At 41.2% G+C, this 24,406-nt stretch overlaps 1 protein-coding gene across 1 annotated transcript in view; it reads right to left on the minus strand.

Annotated features, from left to right (window-relative positions):
- Positions 1–2,948: 2,948 nt before the first annotated feature.
- The window catches only part of LPAR3 (lysophosphatidic acid receptor 3), a 75,759-nt gene continuing 54,301 nt past the window's right edge, over positions 2,949–24,406 (minus strand). Inside the window, exon 3 of the mRNA XM_081144058.1 lies at positions 2,949–4,739. Coding sequence (XP_081000184.1) covers positions 4,411–4,739 — 329 coding nt within the window. The 3' untranslated portion in view covers positions 2,949–4,410. The remainder of the gene's footprint in view (positions 4,740–24,406) is intronic.

Genomic DNA, 24,406 nt, shown 5'->3' on the forward strand with positions numbered 1-24,406 from the left:
TTTGGGAGCTGGAAAGGTCCTTATAGATCACTTAATGTGAGACCCTCATTGGCAAAATCAGCAATTGTATCTAGAGTTTCAGAGGCAGTTTAGGACAGAACATAAATCAGAACCCAGGTATTCTCAATTTCAATCTAGTGCTTTTTAAAATTATTTTTTATTTTCATCTATTGATTTTAGAGAGAGAGGAAGGGGGAGAGAGAGAGGTCGGTTTGTTGTTCCACTTATTTATGTATTCATTGGTTGATTCTTGTATGCACACTGAAAGGGGATCGAACCCACAACCATAGCACACTGGAATGATGCTATAACTGACTGAGCTACCCCGCCAGGGTTCAATCTATCACTTTCATCAAGAAGGCTGTCATGCGCATTTGCGTGAGTGGTGAACTGAACAAATCTGTGTCAGTCATACTGAGGACATGCATATGTATTGGCACAGCTTTCTGAAAGGTAGCAGTAAAATTCTAAAAAAAAATAGTGCATTAGATGATTTTCCACTAGATGCAAGTAAAGTGTCTTGAGGAAGGGATACCGTTTTCTAATATTCACATAGATATGACATGGCTTGTGACAGGCAGCCCGCCCCCCCCCCCCAACACTGTATCTTCAATGCAACGTTATGGTTAACATAGAATGTGCAGGCTCTAATTTTAGTAACAAATACAATACAGAGGCAGTTTATGGAAATTTAAATTATGCAAACTTGAAGTCACAGATATAGAAAAAAATGTGTCAAGTTTTGCTGCATAAAACTCTCTAAAAAGCTGTCAAGAACTGCAAATTTCAAAACTGGCTGACTCAGTGATTTGTAAACCATGTTCATGGACTGGCACACGAGGTGCCACATTATATAGTATTGTTTGCACTATGAGCCTTTAGCTCCGAAGTTATATATAATAAAGCACTCCTAACCCCTAACCGCTGCCATTAGTAATTTGCCACTTGCTAATTTGGGAGAGAGCACACTTTACACAGCACTGGAGAGGATGCTATAAAAATAAAATGTAGACTAACCACCCCACCCCCAAAAAACTCCCCACAGCAACAGCATCTCCCATCCTAGCATTATTCCTCTGTGATCACCAGTCTTAAACGATACATATTCTATGTGATGTGCTCAGATCACCACTCACACAAAATGCAGCTTCTTTTTAAAAATTCTTCATGTCTTTAAGTGATTCTAATCCCCAACTCCTAAACCTGAAAGACAATGTGTAAAACTGGAAGGAGCCCTGAGGGTTTGCAATTTAATATCACCTTTAGTGGTTGACCAAGGGGGTGTAATTCTCTGCTAAACATCCTTGAAGTCAGATCTGTTTCTGCGTGTTTTTCATTCTTTTTAGTACATGATGAGAGGAGTCACTGTGCAGAATAGCGCTTTGGTTTTTACTCCAGGCGCTAACAGTGCTTGAGTTTGGTGCTAAGTCACCTTCATGGGTGTCTACAGGGCTTACTTTCATTTATGCTTATTCATTCAATTAAAAAAGAGGGCCAAGCACTTGTATTGCCCCCTTCCTGAATGATTAGAGAGTTAATGAGCTAATAAGCTCAAAATACTTTCTACCTCAAGAGGAAATTAGCTTACAGTCATGGGCGGGGCAGGTCCTGCAGTCTACTTGGAGCGGCATCAGCAGGCGAACAGAGCTGCCCCCCACCCCCAGCCTGAAGCTGCTGCTGCTGACTTCACCCCGTCTGTGGTCCTGGGCCAGTCAACCATGGGCTGCGCACACGCTCAGTACCAGAGAAGCAGGGGCACTGAAATTTCTAAATTTTTATTTTTAGTATTTATCAAAAGCATCCAAGTGCTGATTGTGCGGGACATCAGCGCTTTGATGGAGGCTCACATTTAGTGTTGTTCTTATTATAATTACACAGATCGGGGCAGGGTCATATTAGGGCCCCATGTCTACCACCCACTTTTAACACAATTTCACCAAGAAATGTCAACCATTTATTTCAAAAAAATATCTGTCTTTCCAAGCAGGCAGTCTTCATGAAGGGCTAAATTCTCGCACCAATACAGATTTGTCAGAACACTTTGCACAGTGCTATGAATCAAAGAAAATTAAATCTTGTTCTGCTAGGGAGTAGCCCAGGCTGTCAGTCAAGAACTGGCCTGAAAGGTCTAAATCAAAGTTTTACAACCGTTCTCTCAATGACTTGCAGAAGCTTGGGGTCCTAGAATTTGAGAAGAAATATTCTTTTTCATTTTTTTTCCCCAAGAGAGGGGTTTGCTGTGTTCTCGGTGGGCCCTGTGACCACTGCCATTTGTCATTTCCAAATATACGTGACTTCTCTATGCTTGCACCTTCTGAGATGTGTGTGCATAGAAACAAAAGCTATATATTCCCACCACAAGTTTTCACCCTTGGATCCCCTCCAGACACCATTCTGAATGACACTCTGCTGCAGGGTACTAAAAATGGTGCTTTCCTCAAAACAAAACCTTTAAAGATCCCTTCCTTTGTAGCTATTTGGGGACTGAAATTCAATTTCAATTCCCCACCCTTTCACCAGCTGTAGATTCAAAATGCTCACATAAAACAGAAAGAGTATGTACTTCATGGCAAATGCGAAGTTTCCTCTGCAATAAAAATGTGTGCTACAGTTACCACAAACTATATTTTTACTTAGAAAATACACAAAGCAGCCCTGCCTGGTGTGGCTCTGTTGGTTGGGAGTTGTCCCGTGCATTGAGGGGTCGTCAGTTCGATTCCTGGTAAGGGCATATACCCAGGTTGTGGGTTCGATCCCCAGTGGGTGCACATGCAGGAAGCAATCGATCAATGTTTCTCTCTCACATCCATGTTTTTCTCTCTCTCTCCCTTCCCCTTTCTTGAAAATCAATAAAAACATTAAAAAAGAAAAAAAAAAGAAAAAGAAAATAGGCAAAGCAATAACGCACCTTAACAAAAGAGAAGAGATTCTTTCTTAAATTTTATTTTATAGGTAGCTTTGATATAAGCTTCAGATAGACCCACTTACTACACAGAGTTTGTGAAATCTATACCTTCAAATCATAACACTCTCTATTTTAGGCCATTATCTCTAAAAGCATGACTTTACAAATCCTTTTCTTCAAATCCTTTAATTACAAGTAGTTCTTGCACATAAATGTTACATCACAATAGCCAAAAAAAATGTAAACTTCTTTTGCAAACTACATAAATACTATATATCTGCCTTGAAGTTACTGTTACATTAAAATCAGAATATACTCTAAATGCTTTACACAGAAAACTTTGGTCAGTAGCTTATGTGTATGAAACATTTTTTTTTCTTCTTATTGACTTGCCTTTCATGTTGCCTACTTAGGTCTTTGAAGGAGAAACATTTTAAATAGGACCCACATCAAAATTCAGTCCACAAGTAAGACAAGGACCAGAAGCATGTCGATAATGGTGGGCAAAATATGAGACACAAAAATTATTCCACATACTAACTCTGACAAGCCACCAATGGCATGGAGGTAACTGAAAATGAGGACTTGAGTCGGGCTCCTACTTCATCCTAGATAGAAGGACTTCAGCCCGCGTGTCAATATACCTTTTTTTCTGCTGTAAGTCTGTTTTCAAATAGCTCACCTCTTTCTTTTTTCTTTTAGAACATAACAGGTCATTTCTACAGCTATAATCCTAGACAGGGAAGTCTAGGTGGCCAGTGAATTTATTTCATCATCACTGCTCTTGATGTCTTTAAATACAAAATTGAAATGTATGAATATACAAGTGTACTTACACACCCATGCACGATTAGAGGACCACAACAGGCCTTTTTTTTTTCAAGAGAAGTTTTCAATGTTGACCTTTTTTGTTATTAACTTTACAGTAAAACCCTCTTCTCAGAATGTTCTGTAAGTTAAAAATCAAGTTTTACCTGGAGCTCTTACCGAATTGTTATTCGGAGATTCCTATTGAATGCCTAGCTACTGGCCATGGTTTCTTTGGGCAAAATAGAGGTCAATGCTGAAGCATTTTTTAAAAACTGTAAATGCATGCAGAAAGAACTACACAGGCTTTCCAAGCAGCTACGTAAAGTGGCTCAAGTAACAGTATTATTTATTTTGGCCTAAGCCCTTTACCAACATCTTTTAAAACACAACGAGAATGGCTACAAGGCGGCGGCAGAGCCCAGAGTGCGCGTCCAGGCCCGCGGGCTCCGAGCGGTTCACAGGACTGCAAGCAGGACTCCACTGTGAGATCCTCCCTCTTCCTGTGCATCTCCTCTAAATGCACCGTGTCCTCCCTTTACCGCCCATGCTTTTAAACTATGTAAAACAATTCTTTTTTTAATCTAGCAGTGGTTAATTCAGACCTCAGATAACACTGTACATGGGCTTTGTTGGAGACGGGCCACCATTCTCAACAGCGCCCCCCAGTGGAGGCCGGGGGCAGGGGGCGTCGGGGGCTAGGAGCTGCTCTTGTTGCAGACGGTGCTTTGGCTGATGCCATCCTCCGTGTACTGGCTGCCCGTGTCGCTCCTGCTGAGGACCGTGGAGGTGACGCGGGAGGGCCGCCTCTCCGCGTTCTTCTCCTGAGAGAGGCAGCAGATCATCTTCTTCATGGTGCTGTACATCTCCTCGTCTTTGTAGGAGTAGATGACGGGGTTCATGAGGGAATTGAGCAACGCCAGCAGCAGGAACCACCTTTTCACGTGCTGCAGGCCGCATTCCTTGCAATTCAGGCCGTCGAGCAGCAGAACCACCAGGCCCGGGGTCCAGCAAACGACGAAGGCCCCTGGAGGGAGAGAGAAACAAGCAACAGGTGCTCAGACCTCAGGCTGCTCCTTTAGGTTTCTTCTGGACCGGCCTCCTGTCAGTGGCACCCAGGGACCTTAAGAATTTGTGTTGACAAGTGCAAAGCAAACTTCCACCTTTCACCTGAGCGTGTGAAACCTGGCTTGTTAGAGGCAAACAGCTGAGCTCCCTCTGACTATTCCACATTCTACCGCATCTTCTTATCTGCTTACTCAGGCCTGGTAATTAGGGGCTGACATTTGCCTCCTGCTTACTAAGCACTACACATGCCTTATCTCTGTTAGTTCTTAGAAACTCGCTAGGAGGCCTCTGCTGTCATTACTCACATTTTGCAAATGAGAAAACTGAGGCCCAAATCCAGGGGCGTATACGGGGAGGCCTCCCACTTAACCAAACACTGCTGTTCTCTAAAGCAGATTTTCGAAATGCTTTCCTGAAAGTAAGACACACTGCAACTATGGCATTCTCCTACTCTTAACTAAGTCGCCTGCTCAAAAATTTTATTCTTTATAATTCCATGTTGGTGCTTAGCAAGCACTAACATATTCATAGGCCATCTGGTTAATAATCTGCTCTAGACTGAGATTTGGGTGTTTTTTTTGGTCAGAAATAAATCTCTTTCACAATGAGACAGAGATGTGCTTTTTAGCACATTTATTTATTTAAGCAGAATTTTAGCACCAATTACACATGAAAGGTAGTCTCTCTGAGTCTCTAGCTATCGGTTATATTCAGCTTACCTTGAAACTTTCTGATGTGTTTTTCCTAAAATATGAGACATAGTTTCAATATTCGCCTACTCAGTCATCATCACCTCAGGTCACAGTGCTTACATAGTACTTACTAGGAGCCAGGCACTGCAGTAAGTGCTTTCCTCTAGTAACTCACAGAACCACATTATGAGGTGGCATCATTAGCATCCCCAGGAAAGTGAGGCACAAGAGAAGCGAACTGACTTGCTCATCATGAAATAGCTTGCAAGGGACACCTGATTTTGAACCTAGGCAGTCTTGGACCACAGGCTGTGCTCCCGGCCACTGTGTGACGGGCCTTCATCCTGTGATGTGGCTTCTCCCCAAGCCCTCATCATTTCTAAATGCCCTTGTTTACCGACTCCATAAACATGCACCGTGAGCGCACAAGGTGCGAGGAGCTGTACTAGACAGTGAAGGGGGTGAAGACCACGCGCTCCAGGAGCCGAAGGGCTCACGGGGAGAGAAGACAAGCCAGCAGATCTGCAAACCACATCACCAGCTAGTTACTCTTATTGGTTAAAACCAGTCCTGGACAGCAGTCCTCTCATTGCTTCACCTTCTTTCTGAGAGGGATAGTAATATGCAAGTCAAGTCAAGAATTAAACAGAATCAGGGTGAGGCCATGAAACTCACCGGGTCGGACAGCTCTGCCCAGCTCCTCATGTTATGAGCTAATGAAGGAGGCAGATCAGCTATCTGAGCCTTCATTCCCTCACTTATAAAATAAGGATGGGTAGTCTCAGCTGTGCAGGGTGGCCGTGGGGGCCAGAGGTGACAGGAAGCGGGGCCCAACTCCGAGCTGGGTTCACTAAGCAGCGGCCATCCTGCAATGCCGAGAGTAGCTGTCTAGGAGGTGTCAGAAGACTTGATTTCCCATTTCACAGATACAGCTCACCAGTGGCCCCTCTTTCCTCCATCCTGTATTATTTTTGGCCTGACTGACATATGTGAAAGTAGAAATGGATGCAGAGATAAGAGTTCTGAGATTTGGGTCCCAACCCTTCACTTTCTGTGGGAGACCCATGCCACTGGTCTGGGCTTCAGCTCCCTAAGCTGTAAATTAAGGACTTCAGGCTAGTTCTGGGTTTTTTATATTGTGGATCAGGACCCCTTGGTGGGTATACAATCAATTTAATGGGTTTGGTTTTTTTTCTTTAATGAAAGAAAGGAATGGAATGAAAAGGCTCATATCGTATTACGTAGACTAAAGAAAGTACTGTTTCATTAAACTTGTTTCCGTTTTACAAACTATATTTGTGTGTGTATTGGGTGTGAAGTAAAACATCATTTCTTACTGTTGGGCTAAGTCAAAAGCTTTTAAAATACTAGTTTAGATCATCTGTAAGGCTCCATCCAGCTCCAATGGCCTGTATTTCCCGTAACAGTAGCACTCTTATTCTGTCTGCTGTCCCCAAGAGAGGGTGACTACGTCGTCAAGGAGGAAGAACCAAGAGAACCAGACATCAGCAGCTGCAGCTACCAACTTTGATGTCAAGAGTCCCTTCCATGTGAAACTGCGTATTTCCAAAGAAATTCCTTTAGGAGTGTTTAAGGTCCTTGTGTTAATGAGGAGGAAAAAAATATTAATTAACTTTACTCTTTGTTAAATACAAAGGTCAAATTCAATAGAGAATATATAACTTTCAAACCAATGGGAGGGGAAGAATGGAACTAAAGGAAAGGGGGAAAAAAAGCTCAAATAAAAAATAAAAATTTAAAAAAGGAGGATGGGGAGCACATCATGGAAGTGTGGGAGAAATAAAAGACAAAATAAGATGCTGGAAATGAGTCCAAATATCCCGAAAACCAAACTTAGTGTTAATTATTAGCTTTAAAAAGCAGGTGAATCTGAGCAATCTGATATCTCACAACATACATAGTAAAACCATGAGGAAAAGCAAGGTTTACGATATGGTTATTTCTGAAGGAGAGAGAGGGCCACTGGGATGGGGCACATAGGGGGTGCTGGAGATAATCGTAGTTTCTATTAAACTGAGTGGCAAGTACACATTTTTAAAACGTTTTATTCTTTAAACTATACCTATATCTTCTATAATTTCATTTGATATATTTCACACACCCACATATACCCATCAAAAAAAGATTAGATTGACAATATATTTTCCTAAAAACTATGTTTTAAAATGGGATTTTTTTTTTAATCATAAAAGGTTTTCCCCCCTCCAGCATGATACTCTAGTTTGGGTTAGTCAAAGAACTGAAAAACACTAAACTTTCAAATCTATGCTGTTGGTCATAGTAACTCATACATCTTTTCCCTTTGAATTGAATTACATAATTCATTCAATCAACATCTGACAAACTTTTCATTGAGCAATGATTACATGCCAGGCAGATTACAATGCCTAGGCACTGTTCTAAGCATTTATATAAATTAACCACTTAATCTTCATAGCAACCCTTGGAAATAGGTACTGATACTTCCCTCATTTTAAACCTGAGGACAATGAAGCACAGAGAAGTTATGTAATATGCTCCAAGCCACACAGTTGCTAAGTGGAAGAGTCAGGGTTTGAACCCAGGCAACCAGAGCCTGTGCTCCGGTCCACATGGCTGCTCAGCAGTGGGCCAGAAAGGATCTTATTACTAAAGTGAGTGACAGGAGAGAGGGGGGAGGGGAAGGTACTTATGGCCTTTAAAGTCCCGTTCATGGTATGTTGTATCTGACTGTGAAGCTGCATATATCACTATTAAGTCACTCTCTGGTGTGCTAACAGAAAGATTTTCTGGTCTGGAAAGAGAAGGAAGGAAGGGAGGGAGGGAGGGAGGGGAGGGGAGGGGAGGGGAGGGGAGGGGAGGGGAGGGGAGGGGAGGGGAGGGGAGGGGAGGGGAGGGGAGGGGAGGGGAGGGGAGGGGAGGGGAGGGGAGGGGAGGGGAGGGGAGGGGAGGGGAGGGGAGGAAGAAGGAAGGAAGAATTCCAACAAAAATATATGCTGGCCATGGGAGCAAGAGGAGAAACACAAATCTGACCTTTCCTTTATACTGTTTCCAAGAACAAAAGGCAAGTCTGATGGAACAGCCCCAATCGCTAACTGCTAAGCTGGAGAGGGTGTCGGCCGAGATGATGATTACACTTAGGGCAGTAACCCTGCGCAGCACACTCTGCTCTGTGACTCCTCCACCCGCACATCTCAGAGCAGGTGCACGTTTTATCTAACAACTCATTCTTCTGGGAATTTTACTGTATGTCAGCAGCCAGATATGAGGCTGCCCGACACATTTCAAAGGAGAAGAATATGTCAGGAATGGTTTGGCCTTGGAAACTGTAATCTTGGATAATTCTTGAAGAACGTGTGAGATGTCAGAAACATACAAATGGGCTCTTTCTTTCTTTCTTTTTCTTTCTTTCTTTCTTTCTTTCTTTCTTTCTTTCTTTCTTTCTTTCTTTCTTTCTCTTCTTTCTTTCTTTTTATTTATAGATTTTTAGAAAGAGAGAGAGGAAGAGGGAAGAGAGAGAGAGAAACATCGGTTTGCTGTTCCACTTACTGATGTGTTCATTAGTTGATTCTTGTATGTGCCCTGACCAGAGATGAAACTCGCAACCTTGGAGTGTCAGGATGATGCTCTAATTAACTGAGCTATCTGGCCAGGGCCTGGGCTATTTCTTAAAAGAGCAGCAGATGATGGATCCTGGGAAATGTGTATCAGTCGGTCCCCCCTCAATTTCCCATAAATTTTAGAATAAAAAGCTAATCCAATTTTTGTGAGTAGACTCAATGCTCAGACAATGACAACTGGAAACAAGTGGAGTTTTCAAAGAGAGCATGCCAAGTCCAGATCACTTTTTTTTTTTTAAATCAGGCATTAACAGATAAGAGTGGAAATCAGGTATGTTTCTCTTGCTAAGGAAAAACGTCACATCACATAGAAAGGGGAAGTACAGACTTGCCCCGGTCGAGGTCACCTGAAACAAATGAACAGCACAAAGAGGCAGGGTTTGGATGTAAAACCTCTTTTAAGTAAATGAAGCTACTTAGGAGAGGAGCTGGTTGTTCAGAGGTCGGAGAGCCTCCCTTGAGCAGGGTATTTCCTTGTCTGGATTATCCTGAGATGTTCAAAGGAAAGCGATTTTTCCTAAAGGAGAGGAAGGAAGTAGCTTCTGAACTCTTTTCCAGGTAGAAAATGGCTAAATTCTATAAAATTATAAGTTCCCACTTCCCATAAAATTCAAACTTGGCTTTTTCCCCAAGCCTAATTATAAGACAGTTTGGCTAAACACTGATTAAAGTGAACTCTCTGAGCTCGAAGTGCCCAAACCTGGTTGGCTATCAAAACTATGAGGGAAGCTTTTAATAATGCAGGTTCCCTGGTCCCACATCAGACCCAATAGTCATAAGCTCTGGGGTGGGATGTGGAAATGTACAAGACTCAAAAGTTCCCTGCCTATTTATGATGTACAGACAGTTTTATAAACCATTTCTCTATGCTGACCCAAAATGGTTTAATCAAGCTAATTCCATCAGCAAAATACATACTCTATATAGACTTAGCGAAAAGTCTTGGAGAAGAGAAAGGAGGCAGAATTCTTCAAAAGTAAAAAAGCAAACATCTCTCGAGATCAACACTTTCAGCTTCCATTTGGACAAATGTTCGAACACATCATACACACAAATAAATGCACAAACACTAGTAGCAAAACTAGTCTACAGACAAGGCATACACAGTCCTCCTCTGGCCTTGGCTGGTTCCCTGGTTCACCCAGGAACGCCTTCCCACCTCCTAATCTAAGATCTACTTTTCTTTCTAAGCTTAGCTCACATTCCGCCTCCTCCACCGGACCTCTCCCATCTGCCCAGCCCACAGTCACCACTACCTCCTTTCAACCCCGACGGCGCTTTCCACCTACAACATCCACGTGGCACTGGGCACATTATCTGCTCGATTCCCTCTAACGTTTCTGAGAGCTCTGGGCCAGACAGTGTGCTCAGGGCTTTCCATGTATCCGTCATTTAAAACCCCCAGCCCGACGAGGTTGCTACTCTTGTTATCATTCCAGTCTTACACATGATGGGTTGGAAGGTTAGAGTGGCTCAAGAGTTTGTCCTCAGTTCAGAAGCCAACAAACAGAAAAGTCATAATTTGAACCCAGGCCTGACTCCCCCAGACAACCTCTTGAGCTTTGTGCTATACTGGAGGTAGTTTTTAAAGACATATGTCCTGTCTCTCATAGGCTAAGCTCCCTAAGCACGCAGGCTGTGCCTCATACCTGTCCATATGCTTAGAACTAAGTATGGAGCCCCACACTCGTAGCAGAGGAGATGAGTGGGCTAAATGGAACTGAAGTTTATGAAGTGCCCACACGGGGTCAGGTACTTCGCTAGCTGTGGTACCTGCTAAATAATGCTAACAGTGCACAGTCCTGCCCAGGCGCTGACAGGCATGGAAGCTAGAGGTGATGACTCTGACTACTGTCAAGGAAGGTCTCAGGTGAAATGACAGCTGAGCTGATTGCTGAAGGTCAAGAATGACTGTGCAGAAGTAAGAAACAGCAGGATGCATTTGGGGAATGCCAGCTAGTTCAGGATGGTTTTAATCCAGGGAGGGAACTGAGGAAGTAAGATGAAGCCTAAGAGATGAACCCAGGTTAGATTTGGAAGGACCCTGTGGGTGGTACTGAGGAGTTTGGATTTGTTGTATAGACCAGACCCCATAAGCCTTTTTTAAACCAGGACTTTACCGAGAGAATGAAGCCTGAATGCTCTCAGGTATCCATTGTATGTAATGGGTTAACCTCTCTCCCAAGCATATGGGATGGTCTGATATGAGTCATATACCTTATTTGGGAAGATTAAGAAAATATTTCTAGGGCTCGGAAGATGGCGGCACTGTGAGAAGCGGCAGAGCCACCCCGCTCCCAGCCACAGACTCGATTTAATCCTAAAATCCTACACAACCAGCTTGAAAAACCCAGAGAAACACACCTGAGTGGACGGAGTGCAAGTGGGGAGCACTGAAGACACATCACGGAGTCCGAATTTTGTTTTGCTTTGCTTGTTTTTCAGTTTTGTTTTGCATAGTTGCTTTGTTTTCTTGTATCCTTGCCTCCAATATCAAGACTTTCTTGATATCCCTGCTCAACGACTGGGACTTTATCATTATATCCAAGTTTACTGCTTCCCTCTATAGTTTCCCCCAAATCTCTTACTGGACTCCCTCCCTGCCCGGTTTTATCTCTCTCTCTCCTCTCAATCCATTGGCATAACGTTTTTCTTCTGTTTCTTTTTTCTTTTCCTACTTTTCTTTCATTCTTTCATTAAGCTCCCTTCTGTCTTCCTGTCTGATTGTTAGTTTCTCCTATTCTCTTTATTGTATTTTTGTTTTCTCATTTTCAACTATCCTATTTCTATTCTCTCTTAATTCTTTGCTTGCCCTTCTTTCAGAATATTTTCTCTGCTTCTATTATCTCCCAGTAGCTTCTCTATTTTTTACATTTTAGTTTATTATTAGTTTCTAAATTTTCACCAGTATCAACAACTATATACATCTCTCTCTCTCTAAGTGTTACTTTTCTTTTTTTGTTTTTGTTTTTGTTAAGCACCTTTTTTTCTTTTTTTCTCTCTGTATGTATGTGTGCAGGGGTGGGAGTGTTGTGTTCTCCCTTCACTCTCCCAGTTCTATTTTCACGTGAGTTATTTTCATTGTTACTGTCAAGATATTTTGTAAAATACCTCCTGTTTCCTGGAATTTTAGTTGTGCATTGGCCTGCCTTACCAGCACCCGTACAACAGCTTACACGTCGAGGTGGGGGCTGTGACACAGTTAGCCAACCTGAGAGAAGGGTCCTCCCAAGGACTGAGCAACAACAATCTAGACCCAACCACAACAGGAGAACATAAAGAAACCACAAAAGGAGCACCCACAAGAGGGTCACAACTAGAGCAAAGAGCTCAGAGGTATAAGGAAAACACACCTCTGGGCTCCACTAGACCCACAAGACAAAATCCCATCCCACAAGGCTGGGGGTCAGCAAATATATCTAATATATAGATACAAACACTAAGACCTACCAAAATGGGGAGACAAAGAAACAACCCCCAAATTAAAGACAAGGAAACATCGCCAGAAAAAGACTTTGATGAGATGAAGTTAAGCAAGCTATCAGAAATGGAGTTCAGAGTATGGATGATGAAGATGTTCAAGGAACTTAAGAAGACCCTAGATGATAAGATCGAGGACCTTAGTGAAAATATGAAAAAGGAGATACATACCATAAATAAAACTCAGACAGAGATAAAGAATGCTGTATCTGATTTCAAGAATGCACTGGAAGGAATTAAAAGCAGGCTCAATGAAGCAGAAGACAGAATAAGTGACTTAGAAGACAAGGTAGAACAAATCACACAATCAGAGCAGCAAAAAGCAAAAACACTTAAAAAACATGAGGACAATCTTAGGGAACTTTGGGATAACATTAAACGAAACAACATTCGCATTATAGGAGTGCCAGAGGGGGAGGAAAGAGAACAAGGGATAGAGAACTTGGTGGAGGAAATAATCATAAAAAACTTCCCTAAGCTGTCGAAGGAGAAAGCCACACCAATTCAGGAAGCACAGAGGGTCCCAAACAAGAGGGATCCAAAGAGACCCACTCCAAGACACATCGTAATTAAAATGGCAAATGGCAAGGACAAAGAGAAAATATTAAGGGCTGCAAGAGAGAGACAAGCAGTGACCTACAAGCAGGGAACCCCCATAAGGCTGACAGCTGATTTCTCAACAGAGACTCTTCAGGCCAGGAGGGAGTGGCATGAAGTTCTGCAAGTAATGAAAAGCCAGAACATGCAACCAAGACTGCTTTACCCAGCAAGGCTATCATTTTAATTTGAAGGTGAAATAAAAAGCTTCCCCGACAAAAAAAGGCTAAAGGAGTTCAGTTCCATGAAACCAGCATTGCAAGAAATGTTAAAAGGACTGCTATAAGAAAAAAGAAGGAACAGTGAGAGAAAGGTACATCAGCATAAAGGGGGAAAATGGCATCAAATAAGTTGATATCAATAGTAACCTTAAATGTAAACGGAATAAGCGGTCCAATCAAAAGACATAGGGTAGCTGAATGGATAAGAAAACAAGACCCAAATATATGCTGTCTACAAGAGACCCACCTGAGAGCAAAAGACTCACACAGGCTAAAAGTGAAGGGGTGGAGTAAAATATTCCATGCAAATGGAAAGGAAAAGAAAGCTGGAGTAGCAATTCTTATTTCAGACAAAACAGACTTCAAAATAAAGACCATAACGAGAGACAAAGATGGTCACTACATATTACTAAAGGGATCAATCCATCAGGAGGAAATAACCCTTATAAACATTTATGCACCCAATACAGGAGCACCTAAATATATAAAAAATTTCTTGGGGGACTTTAAAGGGGAGATTGACAGCAACACAATCATAGTGGGAGACTTTAATACCCCACTGTCAGCACTGGACAGGTCATCAAGACAAAAAATCAACAGGGAAACGCAGACCTTAAATGAAACACTAGACCTAATGGATTTAATTGACATTTACAGAACATTTCACCCCAAAACAGCAGAATACACATTCTTCTCAAGTGCATATGGAACATTCTCAAAAATAGACCACATGTTAGGGCACAAGGCAAGTCTCTACAAATATAAGAAGATTGAAATCATAGCAAGCATCTTCTCAGATCACAATGCCATGAAACTAGAAATCAACCACTATAAAAAAAACTAAAAAATATTCAAGCACATGGAGGCTAAATAGCATGTTATTAAACAATGAATGGGTTACCAAGGAGATCAAGGAAGAAATCAAACACTTCATGGAAAGCAACGAAAATGAACAGACAACAACCCAAAACCTCTGGGACATGGCAAAAGCAGTCCTGAGAGGAAAATTCATAGCATTACAGGCACATCTCAAGAAACAAGAAAAAGATCTAATGAACCATCTAACACAACAACTAAAAGAACTAGAACGAGAACAGCAAGAAAAGCCCCAAGGAAGCAGAAGGAAGGAAATAATAAAAATCAGAGCAGAAATTAATGACATAGAGACTAAAGAAACAATACAAAAAATCAATGAAACCAAGAGCTGGTTCTTTGAAAAGGTAAATAAGATTGATGCACCTTTAGCCAGACTCACTAAGAAACAAAGAGAGAGGACCCAAATAAATAAAATCAGAAATGAAAGAAGCAATATAACAACTGACCCAACAGAAATACAAAGCATTGTAAGAAAATATTATGAGCAACTATATGCCAACAAATTGGACAACATGGGGGAAATGGACAAATTCCTAGAAGCATACAACCTTCCAAAGCTGAATCAAGAAGAGGCAGAAAACCTGAATAGGCCGATAACAACTAATGAAATCAAAGCAGTAATCAAAAAACTCCCAGCAAACAAAAGTCCTGGACCAGACGGATTTACAGGTGAGTTCTACCAAACATTCAAAGAAGAATTAACACCTATTCTATTCATACTATTCCAGAAAATTCAAGAGGAGGGAAAACTCCCAAACTCTTTTTATGAGGCCAGCATCATCCTAATCCCAAAACCAAATAAAGATACTACAAAGAAAGAAAATTACAGGCCAATATCGCTGATGAACATAGATACTAAAATCCTCACAAAGATACTAGCAAACCGGATCCAGCAATACATTAAAAAGATCATACACCATGACCAAGTGGGATTTATTCCAGGGATGCAAGGCTGGTACAACATCCGCAAATCAATAAATGTGATACATCACATAAACAAAATGAAGGACAAAAATCATATGATCATATCAACAGACGCAGAAAAAGCATTCGACAAAATCCAGCACCCATTTCTGATAAAAACTCTCAGCAAAGTGGGAATAATGGGATCACACCTCAACATAATAAAGGCCATATATGACAGACCTACAGCCACCATCATACTCAATGGGAAAAAGCTAAAACCGTTTCCATTAAAAACAGGAACAAGACAGGGATGTCCACTTCCACCACTCTTATTCAACATAGTACTGGAAGTCCTCGCCATAGCCATCAGACAGGAAGAAAACATAAAAGGTATCCAAATTGGAAAGGAGGAAGTAAAACTGTCGTTATTTGCAGATGACACGATACTGTACACAGAAAACCCTAGAGACTCCATCAAAGTACTACTAGATTTGATAAACGAATTTGGCAAGGTAGCTGGATACAAAATCAACATCCGGAAATCAGTGGCATTCTTATACACCAACAATGAACTTTCAGGGAGAGAAACTAAAAAAGCAATACCATTTACCATCGCAACTAAAAAAATAAGATACCTAGGAATAAACTTAACCAAGGATGTAAAAGACCTGTATTCAGAAAACTACGTGACACTGAAAAAAGAAATAGAGGAAGATTTAAACAAGTGGAAGAAGATACCATGCTCATGGATTGGAAGAATTAATATCATTAAAATGTCTATACTACCCAAAGCAATTTATAAATTTAATGCAATTCCTATGAAAATACCAATAGCATATTTCACAGACCTAGAACAAGCATTTCGAAAATTTATATGGAACCAAAAAAGACCCCGAATAGCTGCAGCCATCTTGAGAAAAAAGAACAGAGGGGGAGGGATCACATTACCAGACTTTAAACTGTATTACAAAGCCACTGTAGTCAAAATGGCCTGGTATTGGTACAACAACAGGCATATAGATCAATGGAACAGAATAGAGACCCCAGAAATAGACCCACGCCACTATGGTCAGTTAATATTTGACAAAGGAGGCAAGAGTATCCAATGGAGTAAAGACAGTCTCTTCAATAAGTGGTGCTGGGAAAATTGGACAGATACATGCAAAAGAATGAAACTAGACTACCAACTTTCTCCATACACAAAAATAAACTCAAAATGGATAAAAGACTTAAATGTAAGGCACGAAACCATAAAAATCCTGGAAGAAAACATAGGCAGTAAAGTCACAGACATCCCACGTAGTGGACTTTTCACTGCTACAACTCCTAGGGCAAGAGATACAAAGGAAAAAATAAACATATGGGACTACATCAAACTAAAAAGGTTCTGCACAGCAAAAGAAAACAGCCTCAAAATACAAAGGAACCCCACAGTCTGGGAAAACATATTTGCCAAGGATGAATCTGATAAAGGGTTAATTTCCAAAGTGTACAAAGAACTCATAGCACTCAGCAAGAGGAAGACAAACAACCCAATTAAGAAATGGGCAAAGGACTTAAATAGACACTTCTCCAAAGAGGACATACGGATGGCCAAGAGACACATGAGAAAATGCTCGACGTCGCTAATCATCAGAGAGATGCAAATTAAAAGCACAATGAGGGATCACTTCACACCTATCAGAATGACTGCCATCAACAAATCAACAAACGACATGTGCTGGCGAGGGTGTGGAGAAAGGGGAACCCTAGCACACTGCTGGTGGGAATGCAGACTGGTGCAACCACTATGGAAAACAGTATGGAGGTTCCTCAAAAAATTAAAAATGGAGCTGCCGTTTGACCCAGTGATTCCACTCTTAGGAATGTACCCTAAGAATCCTGAAACATTCATCAGAAAGGATATATGTACCCCGATGTTTATAGCAGCACAGTTTACAATAGCTAAGATCTGGAAACAGCCCAAGTGCCCATCAGTAGATGAGTGGATAAAAAAGCTGTGGGACATTTACACCGTGGATTACTACACAGCTGTAAAGAAGAAGAAGCTCGTACCCTTTGGGACAGTATGGATGGTCCTGGAGAATATTATGCTGAGTGAAATAGGCCAGGCAGCAAAAGAAAAATATCACATGATCTCACTTATACGTGGAACCTAAAGAACTTAATAAATTGACGAGCAGAATAGATTCAATGACATGGAAGCATAGTTGAAACTGACCAAAGGTCAGAGGGATGGAGGGGGGCGGGGGGGTGGAGGGGGAGAGAGTAACCAAAGAATTTATGTGCATATATACACAACCCAAGGACACGGACAATGGTGGGGAGAGTGGCTGGGGAGGGGGAAGGAACGGGGGGAATGGGTCATTGGGGAGAAAAAGGGACATTTGTAATACTTTAAACAAAAATAAAAATTATAAAAAGTTCAAAAAAAGAAAGAAAATATTTCAAAGTTCCATGGTTCCTAGGAATCCCAGTGAAAAAGCCTAGATCAGAGGTTTTGCAGGCTCAGTTGCAACTCAGAGCAAGTTGTGAAATCAATTTTGCACATTTGCAATTTCTGAAAAATTGCAACCAGCAATTTTCTGAAAAATAAACTAGAACAGAGCAGAAAACATCAGAGTACATCAAGTACAGTAAAGGTATGTTTCATGAAATTTGTTTCAGTAACACACAAAACTATGTGTGCATATTAAGCCATGATACACAATACATATTACTTCTTATTGTGTGTTCCACGTTTTGTTTTAAGTTGGAAATCCACTTCTATAGATCAGTGGTTTTTCAAATCATTCTTTAAAAATAAATACTTCCAAAAGGAAACCTCTTGTTAAACTTCAAAATCAGAGCTGCTCTGACTAAAGAAAGAAAAGGCGGGGGAGGGTTGACTAAAGCCCTCTGCAGCAAAATTCACTCTCACGTTCATACGGCAACCGCCCCAGACTCATACAAACCTCTGAGGAACCCTTGGCAACCCCACGAAGCATAATTTGAAAACTACTGCTACAGAATAGCAGTTCTTTGAAGACTTTTGATCAGGGGCATAGCTAAGCCTTCCATTTCAGAGTGAAGCATTAGCTGAGTGCTCAGGATGGACTGGAGGAGGGTGAAGCTCACAGTCTGCTCCCACCTGCATCAGAATCACCTGGGGTGCCTGCTTAAAAGTCAGATTTCTGGGCCCCATCCAGACCTACCAAATGAGAAACCGATGAAGGTATGACCCAGGAATCTCCAGTTTTAACTAGCTCCCTGGGAAGTGCTTTAGTGTCGTTAAAGTGTAAGAACCACTGGCCTAGGCAGGAAGATTCATCTGAAGACTGACTAAAATTCGGGTGAAATTATAAGGATTTGAAAAAGTAGTGGTCGTGGAGAAGGGGATGGGTGAGAGAGTCAATAAGTAGGAAAAACGTTAACCCTTGATGAAGACCTGGATCTAGGAAGCGAGGGAGAGGGGAAAATCCAGGGTGACTGGATAGCATGTAGTTCTGCCAACTAAGTGGGAGAGACGGAGGGGCAGGTTTGGGAGGAGAAAGTGGTTCAGTTTTAGGCACTGGGCATTTAGAGGATCTGTGGCTCCTCCAGCCAGAGACATGGAGAAGGCAGCCAGGTGTATGTCAGAACTCTGAGAGCTCCAAATGGAAATGCTGCCTTTGGAGTCCACATGTCCTTCCATAAATAAATTTTTACTAAGCAACCACCTACCAGGTGCCAGCTACTAAGAGTGAATGTCTTCATGATGATTGCATTTGGATAACAATTCTCATTTCCTTCTATTGCCAAGTAACAGGTCAGTGATATTGATAAGAAACAATTATTTTTTATTTTAATGATGTTCTGTGTTCTTTCATTACTTGTTTAAGAGACTCTCTAATAGTCCAAATAGACTATAAACGAGTTTCCTCTGGTAATTAAATAAACCAGCTTCAGTGCTATACTCAAAAACCAATATTATGAGTTCAATATTCATTTTTAAAGTATAGTGAATCATATACTAGAATATTCAATTAAGTACTCAAATGATATTTAATGACTGCAATTTAAAGTAATCAGAAACATCAACTTAAGAAATGTCTAACACTTTGGAAGATACAATTACAAATGAAAATACTGGTGATGAGTGAAATAAAAGATTTTTCAAAATCCACAGTCCATATTATGTTTAAATAACCTATAACTGCCACCCCCCTTACTTGGAAGTTTTCAAAATATCTCAAACAATGCTCTGGTTAATACCCCATTTCCACATTATAAGAAATGAGAAAGAAGAACACCAGCCCCTCCAGGAGAAGGGCCCCTCACTGGAATGTATTTAAGATAGTTCGGCATTCTTGGGATTTTAGTGACAGGATACAGAGAAGGCCGAGGCCTCAAGTTGCATGAAGCCTGTTCTTCAAGGCTAATACTTTCCTGCCTAGCTACTATTCCAACTAGTTAGCCATATTTTCACCTGCTTAAAAATGCACACATGCAATTAAAGTGAAATCTTGACATGTGAGTGGCACCCAAATAAAGCGTCCATAACAAAAGCAATCACCCGCAAGAAATAGTTTTGCTCTGGCACACGGACTACTCATTTCATCAGCGAGGAGGGTATATTTTAGACATGTTCACTCTGTTATTCTTTGTGTTTAGTCCAGGAAAAAGTGGCAGGGCACAGGCAAGGATGCTAACTTAGTAAGCCACAGGGCTGTCTGATTTACCAAAATAGAAAATTACAACTTTACATAAGAATCACGTTGTGGACCTCATCTTAGGGGAGCTCTCTTCTTATTTGAAAAGAATTTTAAAACTGAAATGTAAAAGTAAATGGCTCTTGGTTAGAAGCATTACGTGTAAGTTACACGCTAATAGAATATTCAAGTGAAAATGCTCTTTCCATACTAAGAATTTATTCGATAATTTAAAAATAACACTTGCACATGTGGCTTGCATTCAAATGCATGCTCATTTACCCACAGTGTTTTAGAAGTCCAATAACTCAGAAAATAGATTGTCACATATGTGAAAGGAATGAAAATATATACCTTTGGTAAACCTGACTTATTTTTACTGCAGAAAACAAGCAAACACTAAGACACTTCAAATAGATGATGGGCAGTTAAGCATTCCACAAATGATTCATTTGACACTATTGTTACCACGGCTGGATCTTCTGATTCTGGCAACTGCTTTTAGACACTTGTTTTAAATTTACGGCCAGCTTTGGAAAATTGAAAATCTCGGTGCCAAGTGGTTATGAGATAAAATTTAAAGCAGAGGCATACCAGTCAGGACCACAGCCTAGACCTAATTCTAGTGTTTAACTCTGGGCAACAGCTGGAAGTCATAAAGTACATAAAAAACACCATCTCCTCCTCTAGATTCCTCTTTAAGCATCGTAGGCCTAGACCAACGATACCTCAGCACCTCACTAAATGTTATATCGAGGGCTCTCTGGCATCTAAGAAAAGGTGTGAGGTCAGCTGTGTGTATTGGTCTATTGTCTGGTATAATCCTCATGACTGACAGATCCCAACTAGCCTGCCCAGAATCACTCCTTCAAATTACAAAGGTCTATGCTGTCCTTTACCTAAAAACATTAACATTAAGCTGTAAGCATGTACTATTTTATCACATGAACTGCCATTAGCACAGAGTAGTGCCCTGAGGCAATGTAAAAGGTATCTTTGGGGTGCTGAACATTTTGAAAAGGGTTACAGCATAGGACACTGCATGGTGCCCTCAATAGGAGACGAGATTCTGGGACACCCAGAAGGCACAAAACACCATTCTAAGCTCAGGAGGAAACAGAAAGGAGTAGGAGCTGGGGGGCGTGAGTTAGAGATAGTTGGGCCTGGAAAAATGACAGCATGGTACAGAGTCCTGACATAAGGGTTACCACTTTCGTCTTATGCCAAGGTGGTCACGGTGAAATCACCACACTACTTGCTTCTGAACCCAGACATGCCTGGAACCCTTTATAGCACAGTGCTCTGAGCGGCCTCTGCCCATCAGCTGGAGTTTGCCTTTGAGATGAAACCCACTTCCCATTCCTGTACAGTAGAAAGCGTAGCTTTGCGATTGAGCAGGCCCTGGATGAAATCCTGGTTTGGGCCCAGGGGCAAATCATTTCCTCCTCCTGGGCCTCCCAACATTTTCTTAGCTAGGGAATGAGCATGTAGATACTGACCCAACTAGATTTTTGCGAGAATTTAATGAGATAACATGTGGAGAGTGCCCAACACAGAAAACACTCAGAAAATGTTAGTTCCGACTGCCCAGATAGTGTTGCTTACTTCCCCTGCTGCATTTCTGTAGGCAATTTATAAACCCCTCCGTTAGGTGCTTCAGTTGCTGCTGTGTGCCCACACGTGCATGCACACGCACACAACGCACACACAACTTATTACACTGTATCCTATTTCTTTATGCATGTGGCTGCTCTGTTAGACTGACAGCCTCAGGAGAGACCCCTTTTATATCTTATTTAACTTGGGATACCCAGTGATTTGCCAAGTGTCCTATGCAAATAGAAGGTACTTAATAAAAGCTTGTTCAATGAAGAAGTGATCTTGATTCAAATCCAGACCCTTGGACTAGAGTAAGCTTTTTAAAAGTCTATTCTCTTTCTCTGCTCCCAGTTTCTCCAGCCATGTATTAATGAGGTTGGACTGAATGACCTGCGAGGTTCCTTTTGCTGATTCCGTGTTTCACTCATAGCTTCCTTTAGTCATGGCCAATGTATAGTCCACGTAACAGAGCAGAAAGGCAAAAAGAGATGGTCTGTATGGTGCCAAGTGAGAGAGAGAATTTTGTGGCAAATTTAAAATGCATGTGATGCAATTCCAGCAGAAACTGGCATCTGGAGATGGGGCATCCAGAGTGCTCTCAGATATTTGGTATTTATTGAACTAACATACAGTGAGCATTTGTTACGTGTTAGTCACTGTGCTAATTACTGGGAATAACAGACAAAGGAGACAGAGGAGCTAACGGTTACCATGCAGGGTGCACACGCGACCACAGGGCATACGGCCTGATGGTCTCAGCAACACGCAGAATTACTACATGTCCTCTAAAGGGTCACCAGGGATTGAGTGTTAACAGGGTAGAGATGTTAAGAATAGCAGCTATTATTACACTGTTTTCAATATAAATAATATTTTTGAAATAATACCGAAATCTTTGAAAATAATAATAATATTGAAATCAATACCGATTGAAAATAATATAGAAAACAATTATAATATAGATTATAAAAACAGCTATTAAAAACAATAATATTCTATAAAAGATGTTCATAATATATTGCTGAGTTTACTAAAAAAGGTTACAAAATACTATAAACAGTACGATTCCATTCTGATTAAAAAGAATAAATTAAGCAGGCATTTGTGTGTGTACATGTGCGCACTTAGAAAAGATCTCAAAACATATATCCAAATATCCTAGCAGATACAGGCAGCATGATCCAACTGATGTATCCTTCTTCCTTGTATCTTTTATTGTTGTCTTAATTTTTTACCATGAACATGTCTTTTATATATATATATATATATATATATATATATATATATATATATATAATAAATGCTCACTAAAGCTATTTTTGTTTTTATTTTGGGAACAAATATACTTGCATGCACCAAATTTCTACTGCAAAAAAAGCACCATAAAACTGATCCCACATAGTTGAGAAATGAGGACAAGATTGCCTTTCCCAATAAATCTGTTAAAGGCAATTTCACTCCCTTTTACCTACAGGTAGTTTACAAAATAGAAAAAGTCATTAAATCGTAAAACCATGCCCCTAGCCCTCGAAATGGCATCAATAAAAATCACTTGTATAAAATGTGAGGTTTGTTACTGCAATATTAATTTAAATTATTTCCCACTGGTTGTACATTAATCACAAAAGCACAAAGGTAAAGAAAGGGAAATACACTGTGCTGCACACTGAGCCTAAAGGCGCGAAACGATCACTTCCCCCTCCCCACAGAGCATAACTCTGGCTGGTCTCCACTTGGAAACAGGGGCTAGGGAGATGGAAGCCACCACAGACTGCATATTATGGGGGCAAGACTGCGTAGATTCCCTCATTTATCTATTGTCAGAGAATGAGTGTCACATACTCCACCTTCCACTTAACTAAAGCTTAAATACCTTTATTTTTTATTTTTATTTTGGAAGCTTAAATACCTTTAAACACAAGCCTTTCCTCCCTTCCTCATGAAGCAGAGCCAGCTTCACTTTTGCCTTTTTTTTTTTAATATATCTTTACTGATTTCAAAGAGAGAGAGGGAGAGAGAGAGAGAGGGAGAGAAACATCAATGATGAGAGAGTCGTCACTGATCGGCTGCCTCCTGCACGCCCCCAGCTGGGGATCAGGCCCCAACCCGGGCATGTGCCCTGACCTGGAATCGAACTGCGATCTCTGGATCCTAGGTCGATGCTCAACCGCTGAGCCACGCCCGGCTGGGCTCTACCTTTTCTTAATACTTATGTCACTACCGTGCACATCGTTACCCCAGGGTGGGTGGCATCGTTTGCCAGCTGCCCTCGTGGTGGAGGCCATCAGGTATCCACTGCCAGAAGCCCCTGTGCCTCCGACAAGCCCAGCTGCCCTTCAGTTTGCTGCTTATAACGTACTGTGGGCTTAGAAAGTGCAGTGAGAACGGCAGTTGAGTCAAGTCAATGGATGGCACTAGGGGGAGGGCACATTAAAAGGCTTTGAGACAACTATTTGTGCTCAGAAAACATTTTCCACTATGGGAGTCTGTGTCAGAGATTGTTTTATAGATTTAAAAAATTCAGGGACACCCAGAAAACACAATTTATATAGGTGAATTTTAAAAATCCACTCCCATGAAACATGAAAACTAGCTCACCACCATTACATTTATTTGTTTTTTAAGCAAATAATAAAAATGGTTATTAAGCAAGTCGTTTATAGCTCAGTTCCAAAGTTTCGCCTAAGGTCTGAGAACTGGTACAAGGACACAGGAAAACAGATTCACATCTTCTTTTCCATTTCAAGCACTCACTCTGAAAGCAAGGTGAGCAAGCTTTGGACACAAACACACAGATGTGGAGATATTCTGTTGTGAATACACCCTGCTAATTTTTAAACAGCCACCTTCTTCTCTAATAACTCAGTTTGCATTGTTTATGCTTTATGCTGCCAAGAGGGGAAAAGAAATCCAAGTGACAAACATCTACAGTTTTAACTTGGCAAGAGTATGAGTCAGAGCACCA

This window comes from Miniopterus schreibersii, assembly GCF_964146895.1.
Source record: "Miniopterus schreibersii genome assembly, chromosome: 8".
NCBI classification, from domain to species: Eukaryota; Metazoa; Chordata; class Mammalia; order Chiroptera; family Miniopteridae; genus Miniopterus; species Miniopterus schreibersii.